The sequence below is a fragment of the Gymnoscopelus braueri genome (assembly GCF_963280865.1).
Source record: "Gymnoscopelus braueri genome assembly, chromosome: 7".
NCBI lineage: Eukaryota > Metazoa > Chordata > Actinopteri > Myctophiformes > Myctophidae > Gymnoscopelus > Gymnoscopelus braueri.
The window spans coordinates 43,300,592-43,312,460 of NC_137608.1; the positions used below are offsets into that span (position 1 = coordinate 43,300,592).

The 11,869-nt window shown below is 39.8% G+C and overlaps 1 protein-coding gene across 3 annotated transcripts; it reads right to left on the bottom strand.

Annotated features, from left to right (window-relative positions):
• Nucleotides 1-201: 201 nt before the first annotated feature.
• LOC308089183 (LIM/homeobox protein Lhx6-like) lies at nucleotides 202-11,516 on the bottom strand. 3 transcript variants are annotated; one of them, XM_080433750.1, is made up of 9 exons: nucleotides 11,164-11,516; nucleotides 10,333-10,496; nucleotides 9,726-9,863; nucleotides 8,778-8,899; nucleotides 7,152-7,369; nucleotides 6,615-6,715; nucleotides 3,609-3,704; nucleotides 2,843-3,017; nucleotides 202-939 (listed from the first exon to the last, which is right to left on the bottom strand). In XM_080433750.1, exons 2-9 carry the CDS (start codon nucleotides 10,402-10,404, stop codon nucleotides 857-859), a joined length of 1,005 nt encoding a protein of 334 aa, XP_080289876.1. In that variant the 5' UTR covers nucleotides 10,405-10,496; nucleotides 11,164-11,516; the 3' UTR covers nucleotides 202-856. The 3 variants fall into 3 exon arrangements, with proteins under 3 accessions (XP_080289876.1, XP_080289874.1, XP_080289875.1); XM_080433748.1 differs by having other exon boundaries at nucleotides 7,152-7,372; XM_080433749.1 differs by lacking the exon at nucleotides 10,333-10,496 and having other exon boundaries at nucleotides 7,152-7,372.
• Between the last annotated feature and the right edge of the window lie 353 nt (nucleotides 11,517-11,869).

Sequence of the window (11,869 nt, forward strand, 5' to 3'; positions counted from 1 at the left end):
CTTTCTCTGTGTACATTAGTTATGTTCTGTTTGTTCTGTCTGTCTCTTTCTTTCTGACTTTGTATGAATAAATTGTGAGTTTTCTGTCAAGTCATACAGTATGCTGCCTGTTACTCACACACTGGAATGAGAACTGATCCCACACTATTTAAACAGTCAATTCGTCATAACAATTCAGATACATTTTATTCAATTGTAGCAGTATTTAAAATGTACAATCATTGAATTATTCCATTTCAAGACATATTTTAAAAGTGCTTTTTGTGATTTTCTTTTGTTCTTCTTCTGAATAAATAAAAGGAGTTTCTCTTCTTGGACGACAATTAAACAACGTACAACAATAAAGCTGCAAATGTCCTGACCAACAACACAGAAATAAAGAAAAATGGAGGCTTAAACACCGCTACAACATTCCTTATTATTATCATCATAATTCTTTTGTTCATACTGTAGCTCATGTTTGACGCATGAAAATACCTTGTATGTGAAGGTGAGCAATTGTAAAAATTACAAATACGAAATCCAGGTGAGGTGGAATGTTTGACGTCCATTTAAAAGGGGGGAGGGAAAAAAAAAAGGAATGATCCTCTTCTAGTCCTCAGACAAAATAACTCCCAGGTTGACGTTGAGTTGAAATGTTCCTCCAATAACCCAAAGATCTGTCGGATCTAATTAGGAATCCACAGTTTTGAAAATGAGCCGCTGTAGTCCTGGGAGGAAGACTGCGCTCTCGCAGACGATGGATTCAACTCATCCATGAGAGGATGGAGAGCAGACAGCAGAGGCCACTCGAGCCTGATTTATGGCTCCGTCGTCGTACGTGAAGCATAAATTGTGCTTTACATCGTCAGGGAGGTCAACGGCTGATGGGCAGCTGTGGTAAGGACATGGACGGGTGGGCGAGGTGGTTGGGGGCAGTCAACACCGAGAAGGGATGACCTGCACGTGAGAAGAGAGAAGAGAGATTAAATTAATTTCTGTGTTAAACTTCTTTTCCCATTTTTTTTTTGGGGGGGGGGGGGCTTTTCTGAGCCTTTATTTCAGTGGTTTTCAATCCATTATTTGTTCGGCATTTGAGCCACGGGCCACCATTTGATGAGAATTAGCCTCTCAGAGTCAAAACTATTATAGTATTTTGTTATCATTGGATACGATTTTGTCCAAAATTCCATGCTGTATGGATGTGGTACCATAGGAGAGATGACAGGCAAACGTTGATCAAAATATAAATTCTTTAATTAAGTAATGCCAGATGTTTAACAATAATTCAACTCTTGAGAGCGTAAAATGAAACCAAATGGACCCATATAGGTCCATTTGGTTTCATTTTACGCTCTCAAGAGTTAAAGATCTATAAGGGTCCATTTGGTTACCAACTCTCCATCATTTAGCTGGGGACCACCTGGAACCCCCTCAAGGACCACTGGTTGAGAACCACTGCTTTATTTGATAGTCACAGTGGAGAGAGACAGGAAACACTATATCTCTGGCTGGCTGGGAATCGAACCGGAGACCCACTGTCGGGCATTAGAGCCCACGTGGTATGTGCCCTAAACACCCGGCTATCGGTCGCCCAATATCATCTACTGTATATATTTGGTAATCTAAATATTTATTGAAACTTCGGTTGAACAAAACGTCCCCTCTGCTCACAAATGGGGGAAAAAAAATCCATGAGGCATTCAAAATGTTCAAAATTATTTTGATAACGTTAAAGAAAACTTGCAACAGATTTTGTGAAATGGCTGGAAAAAAAATCACCTAATGGTTCAACATGGATTTAGCAGTTAATGCTTATCATAATGTATGAAATGCTATTGACAAAGATAAACTAATTCAACTGACACGAACATGATGAGACATTTATATTACGATAACTTTGTTGGTTTTCAACTGGTACTCTCTATACATTAAATCCTCTTGGTTAAACCATTTGTAACTCTCTTAAATCTGCACTTATTTTAATGAATAATATGTTATTTTAAGCAATCTGTAAGGTAGTGTATGTTAATGCAATATAACTAGCACATCTGCAGTGCAGTGGTCCATTGAGAAATGTAGACCCTGATGCCGGGTAGGAGACTGCCTGAAGCTCATAGTATACTATATAACATCTGATCTCCACCATTCTGTCTTGAAGTAGTGGTAGAAATTCAATCTCCAGGTTCAAATCCCACGAGTAGGAAAGGAAACACTTTTTCCCCCCAACTTTTTAAATTTATTTTGGATATATTATACTAGTGTAGAATGCTGTTAGATTCCTCGCCCACAAACATCCCTAATGATAAGGCCGTCTGGTAATCAGAAGGTCGGCAGTTCGCCCCCTGGTCTGCCCTGTTGATGTTTTGAAGTGTCACTGAGTGAGATGCTTAACCCCTAACTGCTCCCCTGGGTGGCAAATTAATCACACACACTGTTCCTAATAGTTAGGATGGGTAGAATGCAGGGGAATTTGAAAATACTATGTTGAAATGTACAGTGACATATCCCCCTTGAAAAAATAATAATAATAATAAAGGGGACAAAAGTATTGTTAATATAAACAACTTAAGCCCTATTATACTTTCTTGTGTGATGGTATCACACTGCGACACATCGTGAGCTCGTAGATTTCTAGTAACTATATCTTTACAATTCAGAAAATGTATTTATATTTTTGAAAGTTTTTGAAAATATTTGATATTTTGTTGTATTGTTTTGAACATTTTAGAACTGAACATTTTATAAATGTTCTGATAGTGCGAGAACTACTGATTTAGAAGACATATTGTAGAATGGGCCACAGGTCTTAATGGGTATAACCACCTGAGACGCCAGGTGTAAAGTGGTAAAAGAGACTCACTGTCTATGTATCCATGCAGGGACAGCAGGTGAGGCCTGTCTGGGCTGCTGAACGGGGAGTAGTGAAGGTCCTCTGGCAGTGAAGGGGGCATTCGAGAGTGTGGAGCCCCCTGTGGATAACTGTGAGGCTGCGGGGGGTGCTTTTTGTGCCGCGCTCGGCAATTCTGAAACCACACCTGCAAAAAGAAACAGTGTTAATTTAACACCGAGAGCATAAAATGAACCCTCAAGGGTCCATTTTTGTAGCAATGTGTCAACACAATGCAGGTACGTCAAGCTACTGTACAGCGGTAGAGTTTGTACCATTGATTCATTTTGTAAAATGTAAAAAAATAATATATTAATAACATAATGATTGCAATAGAGTGTTTGTTGCGTAACAGGGGTCTCCCCGTCTCTCCAGTCATTTAGAAATCAGAAAATACATGTTCAGGTCGGGATGCCAGTTTTATCCAATCAGGAGAGAGAATCCTGTATCCTGTATGAGTTCTCTCTCCTGATTGAATACAATTTATGAACAATTTATGTATCCCGACATGAAGATTATTATTTTCTGTTAACTAAAGAGCCGGAGAGTTAGGGAGACCCCTGTTACTGAACAAGCACTGTGTAGCAATGATTGCTATAGGAATATAGAGCTATTTAACACTTCTTTTAAAAAACAAATATCACTTACACCCCCTTTAATAACAACTTAATATAAAGCATCGCTTAATTCTATAAAAACAATTTTTACAACATTCCATCATGATGTTTGTTTTGCGTACTTGTATGACCCGTCTGCTTAGACCTGTCATTTCTGCCAGCTTCTGTAATGTCTGGGCGTCGGGGTTGTTGTCCTGGTTAAACTGGGTCTGCATCACCTGCAGGGTGACACCACACAGGCAACAACCATCAATGACACAACCAGGATAGTCCCACAAAAACAATATATTGAATCAACCCCCATCCCCAAAACACATGCACACACAAACGCATGCAAACGCACACACAGTACGCACGCGCACACACACACACACACACACACACACACACACACACACACACACACACACACACACACACACACACACACACACACGCACACACACAGCAAATTGCCGGTATTCATTTTACTTCAAGAGTGCACAAGTGTAACCAAAGGGTTCCATTGGTTGGTTCCATTTGTACGCTCTCAGAGTTACAGACCCATAGTGGTTCATTTGTACACTCTCATAGTTAGATTAACATGATAATTTGACTGCGTAGAGCGGCAGCTCCCAACATGTTCTGGATCAGGACCCATGCAATTGAAAATCTCGAAAGTGTTCGCGGCCCACCCATCTGACCCCTTAGCGCGGCAGCCGAATGGCCGAGTGGGGGCCCACTTGCAATATCCTCACGGCCCACCAGTGGGCCTCGGCATAGAGCCAGGCAATATAACACCCAATCATAACATGGAGCAACCATCATTATTTGCATAATATTTCTATATAGCCATGTTTTCTCAAAACCAATAACACCATTTAACAAAGTGCCACCACAGCCACACTATACTAGAGGGAGCGACAACGATCTGGTACCACCCATTTATAGAACGCACATGGGAAAATTCTCATTCTATTACTGCCACCAAAATGTGGAATGCCCTGCCCTGACACCATCCATTAAAAAATGAGGATCACTGGCTTCTTTCAAAACAGGCCTGATAATCCATCTATATCAGGAGACCACAAGAGGAGGTAAACACAATTTTCCCATAGAAAGGAGCTGACATTCACTGCCGACATTTTTCCTTTTTCTCATTTGTACATAATAGTGTTTTGTATTTGGTGATGATATTTATCATTGTGTTATTGTTATGCTATGTTGATGAATTGAATACATAGGACCACAATGGAAACAAGTCCCCAGGACATTTTTGTGTTATCCTTTTAGCCTACAGTACATGTCTGACTGTACGTCGTGCTGTTTACATTTCTGACTAATAAAGTATTCAATCAATCAATCAATGTTATGTAAATGTCTATTTATTCAAATCAGACACACAAGTTAATCGGAAAGTGACAAGAAGAGGGGAGATGATTTTGGTCAATTATTTCCACTTTACAGTCTTGAAAGACATAATTAACATAATGATATTTTCCATATCCCCGATGTTGAATCTTTCACATTGAAGCAGCACACTTGAGGTCATGAGATCAGATCTGACCAGAGCCAATATCTCACGGTATAGCATGTTTCATTATCAGAATTTATGATTGGGTGGATTGGATTCCACAAAGGGTTAAGGTTCATTCCGTTCCCGTTCAACACATCCGGCAGTGGACCCTGACGTATTAGTCACCTGCGTTTCCATTTGTGCCTTGGACTTGTTTTAAGTTCACCGCCAGACTTCTCAATTTGATGTTTCACAAAGGAAAGTCACTTTAAAGGGATAGGTCAACCCCAAAATGGCTTTTTTTCCCATTGATTTGTCACCCCATGGAGACTTGAATTTTTTGTTTTTGTCCCATTCCTAAGCCAATAATTTGATGACCAGCGGACTGGTAGGCAGTGGTTCCGGTAGGAGACACAAAGGAGACTCTTTGTGTCTCCTACCGGAAACCGCTGCTGGTCATCAAATTATTGGCTTAGGAATGCGACAAAAACAAAGAAATATCCATGAATTCAAGTCTCGATGGGGGGACTAATAGATAGGAAAAAAAGCCATTTTGGGGGTGAACTATCCCTTTAAAGACATCCGGTTCTGTGTTCGCAAGTGGCATAAACCGTTGATTTGCCACATTTGGGGTCATTTTAGGTGCAAGTTGGTCATCAGCTTTATTTTAACCCATTAAGACCGGGAAAGCATCTGTGTTATTTTAAATTTCAGCGTTGGCTATTCAAAAATAGCAGATATGCAAGCTCACAGCGTGTCACTTCGTGCCGCACTGCCAGCTTGTACATCTGCTTTTTGGGCGGTGAAACCGCCCCTATAAGTGAGGTTTGGATATTTGTACAACAAATCCTGCGCTGTGATTGGCCAAAAATGTACCCCGCCTAACCCTGCACCGTGATTGGCCAATCACAGTCTATTCAGGACTGTGATTGGCCAGTGTCACATGACACATGTGCATAGCCCTATATAAGAAACCATAACTTTAAAAAAACATAAGTTTTCAATAAGTTTCAATAAATGTATTTATTTTTTGTACATGATTGGTTGACTCCATTCAGTATTGTGATTAGCTAGCAAGACAACGCCCACTTCACACAGGGTGTGATTTTTTTTTTATCTTGAAAGTGTTTGAAAAACACTTTCAATCATTTTAAATTACAAAAAAAGTATGAGAACCACTCATTTAGAAGGCATTTGTAGAATCGGGTTAATAGTCACAGAAAATGGGGGCCTGGTGGCTCAGCCAGTTGACATGATCCTGTTGTTGAGCTCCTGTCTTGTCTCACATATCTGCCCTCACTCTCTGCCCTTGGTTTCCTGTCTCTCTACACTGACCGTAGTCATATATAAAGCATAACATGCCAAAAATATATCAAGAAAATTGTTTAAATCAATAGATTTCACAAAGTCGTGAATGTGTCTGACAGCTGGTGGTCAAATAGGTTAGAAGTATAAAAAGGTTAAAAAAAAGAAAACAACGAACATAGAAGCGCGCACACACACATGCACACGCACGCGCGCACGCACGCACGCACGTGCACACACACACACACACACACACAAACACACACACACACACACACACACACACACACACACACACACACACACACACACACACACACACACTCACCTGTAGTTGTTCTGCAGTGAATGATGTCCGTGCTCTCTTGGCTGGTTTGGGCTGACAGTCCTGATCTGAGGGCAACGCCCCCTCTAAAGTCAGCCCTGTACCTGAAGAACACAGGAACACAAGAAGCACATGATGCACCTTGTGAAAATGGATGTGTGATGAGAAGCGGTATAATAAAGTAACCTCCGGTAATGTAACAACCAAACCTAACCTAACCTAACCTGACCTGACCTGACCTGACCTGACCTGACCTGACCTAACCTAATCTAACCTAACCTAACCTAACCTAATCTAATCTAACCTAACCTATACCTATACCTATACCTTTACCTAACCTAACCTAACCTAACCTAACCTAACCTAACCTAACCTAACCTAACCTAACCTAACCTAACCTAACCTAGCTTGGCATAACATGCATGACGTGACAACATTATGTGACCTGTACATGAAAATATGCCTTTAATTACTTTACTATGTTAGGATTAAAAACAGACCAAGAAACACATTCCAAAAAAAAAAAACAGGGTATTGTACCATTCTCTGCAGCCCTGCGCAGGTTGTCCAGCATGATGTCATAGTGGCTACGACAAAGCACCCTGCCCTCCACCAGCCCAAACTCCTCACCAGTGGACAGCTGTCTCTTGCAGGAGAAACAGGCGAAGCATGCCAGGTGGTACACGCTGCCGCGCGCCCGCCGCACCCAGTCACTAGCGTACACCTGACGCCCACACTGGGCACACTTTGTGCCAAACCTACTGTGAGATAACATAAATGCAGGGAAATACAGTAAAGGTTGGCTGTAATGTCATTGACCTCTGCATACATTTTGACATTGCATTTTAGGAGTTGCGTTCGTATATAATGCACTAAAAAGGGACCCGAATGCACATTTTTTCAAGTCCTACTTTGTCGTATGACAACTAGCGAAAATAGCTGATCTAAAAGCACAAAATGATGTTGTGACACGTTATGAGCTTGCAGATCTGCTTTAAAATAAATATTTATTTATTTTCTTTTACCATTTTTGACAATTATAATTATATTTTTTACTATAATGACATGCCTTTAGGGACGACAGTGGTAAATAATACTCATGCTGATGACATTACACTGCAGTATTTTGACGTTACTTTGACATTACGCTGGGCAGCATTTTGCACCCAAAATGAAAGGCCTCTCCTTTGTCATAAAGCATCTTCTCTGTGCTGTGTATGCCACATAAAAAGGCATCATCAGAGACGTTTAGCAGCGGGCAAGACAGTATTTTAGGCTGTTTTGATTGGGAAGAATCATCCTCGCTTTCTTGGTTAGTGGTTTTAATCCTTGTGCAGTGCAATTTTGTGGTCTTCATTATTGGCCCCCTCCCCCCAGCCTATAGGCTATCTATTCGTGTTAGTATTTATTTTTGCTGTGTTCTCATATGTTTATATTTAGAGCACTTAAATACCTATTAACTTTAAGGACCATGAACTTTATTATTATGTGTATATTTTTCTCTGTCCATTTTATTTCATAATGGGCTACAGTAAAATCCTCTGTATACATTTTTTTGGGGTCTATTTGGTTACATTTGTACAGTTATATTAATTATGCGTGCAGACTGCGGGAGCGAGGCAAAAAACCTTGAATTAAATAATCAAACGAAAGACATGAGAATAAAATGTTTATTACATTGACTAAATTTAGATCATTATCAAATAAAACACATGTCAGATAGGCCTATAACTTTGAAATCCCTTTGCAAATAAAGTATCATTTACAATGCAGGGTACCCAACAAAATAATTGGGAGGACAATTCTAACAAAATTTAAGAAAAGGAAATTATTTTTTAAAGGGCAATTAAATAAAATGGGGGCAATTAAAACATGAGTCATAATGGCTAAATTAGCATAACAAAGGTACCATCTTTAATTGCCGACTCGATTTAATCTATTTTGACATGGGGGTCCATATACTATATGGCCTACCGAATTCAAAATTATATAGGATTTAGGATCATTTTGAAAATAAATGATTCAATAGCCAAGTCTAAAACACATTTTAAAAAGTCAATACGAAATGATATAGGCTAACAATGATTATTATTTGCAGATCAAAGTAGAATAACATTACTAATCCTGCATGATATAAATACAACAAACAAAAAAAACATAACTTACCTGAAATAATCCAGTTTGCAGTATATCTCTTTGTTTTTGATGTAGCAGGTGTTGTGCTGCGTCAGTGATGCCCTGCACACTGAACACTCCAAACAGCCCGCATGCCAGTTCAGATTATTTACCTGCCGATCACAATGTTATTATAACTTAGCCTAAAATACATTTACGGGCCAGCTACATTGGAACATGTAAGCATCGATGCCAGTACATACAGTAGGCTAATGACAATTTAATAATTAATACTGAGTAGACTACTAGTAGGGCTGTCACTACAAATTGAATTGTCACACAAATAATTGCAATTGACGATTTAATTGTGTTTTGGGGCATTGGATATTGGAACATGTGAATACAATTAAAAATGTTAAAGTTTGTTTTTTTAGGCTTCATAATAAAAAATTGCACAGGGCAGATATGACAAATAACTTAAATATACAAAGAAATTACTGACACATTTAATAATGTTATACTTTTTTTTTATGTGAAAAATGTTTCAATTTGTTTTTTATCTCAAATAATTGCGATTAGGCGATTATGTAATAATTGTGACAGGCCTAACTGACTACTAGTAATGACTATATAATGGCATTATCTTATGCCGTCATTATGCATTTGACTATTTTTGAGGGAAACACGCAGGATCGAAGGCATATAAATCCTCGGGAACCCCGAGAATGGAACCAAATGGACTCTCGGAGTTGCATGAACAAGTTGGACAACATGGACAAAGCTAAACTGATGTTTATGAATAGTATTGTATTTTTTATTGTTTTGTCATTAAATGTTTCGATGAATTGAATGCACAGGACCACAATGGAAACAAGCCATTGTGCTGAGTTTGAATCCTTTTAGAATCCTTTTGTATTGAACTGTGTAGGCCTACTTTCTGTGCTCTGTTAATAAAGTATTCAATCAATCAATCAATCAATGATTAGATTATAGTCTCACCTTCAGTATGTAACGGTCATGGATGTCCATGCCACAACTGGCGCACTGGTTCTTGCCGGAGGGCCTCGCGGAGGGAGACTGTTGGGCCGTAGGAGAAGGACTGGATGCACTCTGCTCCTCCTTCACCTCCGCTTTAGACTGTTTTATAAAATAACAAACGTTTTTCCACGTCAGTGACATTAAATTTGTATTTATTTGCATTATTTTTTTCTTTGTCATTTTAGATTTTAACCACTTTATCTATTTTATTTATGTATTTTGGTTTATTTTTTTTCCCCTATTATGGATGGATGGTCCAGCTGAAAACAGCTGGACCTGATTGGGATTAGGGATAGATTCCTGATTGTGGGCTATAAATGCAAATAGTCTATATAGGAAAAAATAAACAACAGTAGGCTATCAGGCCTACTCTTGCATGGAAAAAGCCTTCTAAAATAAAACCACAAAGCCTCACTGCTGCAGCCGTGCCAAACTTTTGTTTTGACCGGGTCCAAAAATCGCATAAAAGGTCCGTTTTTTTTGTCAAGTATAACGGAAAACAGAGAAATAATAACAACTTCAAGGTTAGGCTACAGGCACCAAGTCCTCCAGATGTTTTGGGACTCACCATTTTCGAGTCTTGAAGACTGATCAGCCTATTCGGAGAGAAGGTGGAGCCGGTCCCTGCAGCTCTGAGCATTACGCACCATCATCATCCATCCCTACATTATCTGACAGCTTTTAGATCCGCTCCAAAAACAACCAACAACGCGTTTCTCCCGTATTTAAACCCTGGGCAAACAAAAAAGATAATGTTGATGGCAATTAGACAGAGGGGAAAAAAAATATGATCGAGGCTACCTCACAGTCACATTCCCCCGTGCAATCAAAAAACGCAGTGAATAGACTGAGGCTATACCTGCAATTAGTGATGGCTTGAAATGGTGCAGAATGAGAGGCACGACATCAAGTGTCAATTTCAACTGTCAGTCAAAGCACAAGGCACCGGGCCACCGACAAAAACGCTTTGCATCCTTAATTTCAATAGCCGTATAATCGAAAATCGATCATCTACAAAGTGAAGAGGCTCCAATCGAGGGTCGGATCTATTCACAAAGAGACAATGTGCAATAAGTTGCAGCTGATCTTGAAGCATAAAGGAGCTTGATTGTGTCGCTTATGATGATCAGGCCATTTAAGTACTCGAGGCTCCCATGGTGATTACAGCTGTATTCACACTGCTGCCAAAATCTGCGTTTTTCGGGTGGAATTCACAATGCATGTTGCCCTTCATTTGAACGAAATTAACAGCAATGTGAGATGATGTTAATTATTGTCTCTAATATACAAACATTGGAAACAAAAGGACCGCATGATCGCCAAGATTTTTTCTTTCTTTTTACAGTTCACCCTTTAAAAAACACGGCTATATAAAACGCGATCGAGCGATTGTTTTTACCTTCTTAACGAACACACCGTCCAGTAAAACTTTCCCCTGTACTGATTGTTCATTTTTCTTCCAGAACATCACCGCAGGCAAAAGAAAGTGTATTAAAACAACTCCGATCAACGTCTATAGAAGCGCCATTTCCACGGCAGAGAGGGGGTTCTAGGCGATTTTCTGTCCAGAGTTAACGGTCCACCTTCATTCGGTCTCTTTAAGGTCCAATAGTGTGTTTCATTCTTGAGAATATCGTGGTAAATCGGATCTGAAGTGATGTGCTGGGAGCCAGGCCACATTCACCCGGAGTCCTTCCAAAAAACCTGCTGTCTGTCTGTCTATCTGATCTGTCTATCTGAACTGTCTGTATGTCTGTCTATCTGTCTGTCTGTCTGTCTGTCTGTCTCTCTGCAATGACAGGCTGCACACTCTGCAGCTCTCTCTCTCCCCCTCTCTCACTCTCCGCCTAGTAGATGAAAGTTTACACCCCACTCCCTTACAGAGGAATTGATGCCTCCCTGTACATTGTGAACACGCTCTTTTCCCCCCAAATGGCTTTACTTTAATAAAACAGATCATTATTTTGCAAGCAGCTCCCCAAATGAACAAGCCCCAAAAAAATTGTCCGGGACCCAAACTAGTGAAAATAGCAGATCTACAAGCTCACACCATGTTGCTTCGCATCGAGTTGTGAGCTTGTAGATCTGCTATTTTCACTACTTCT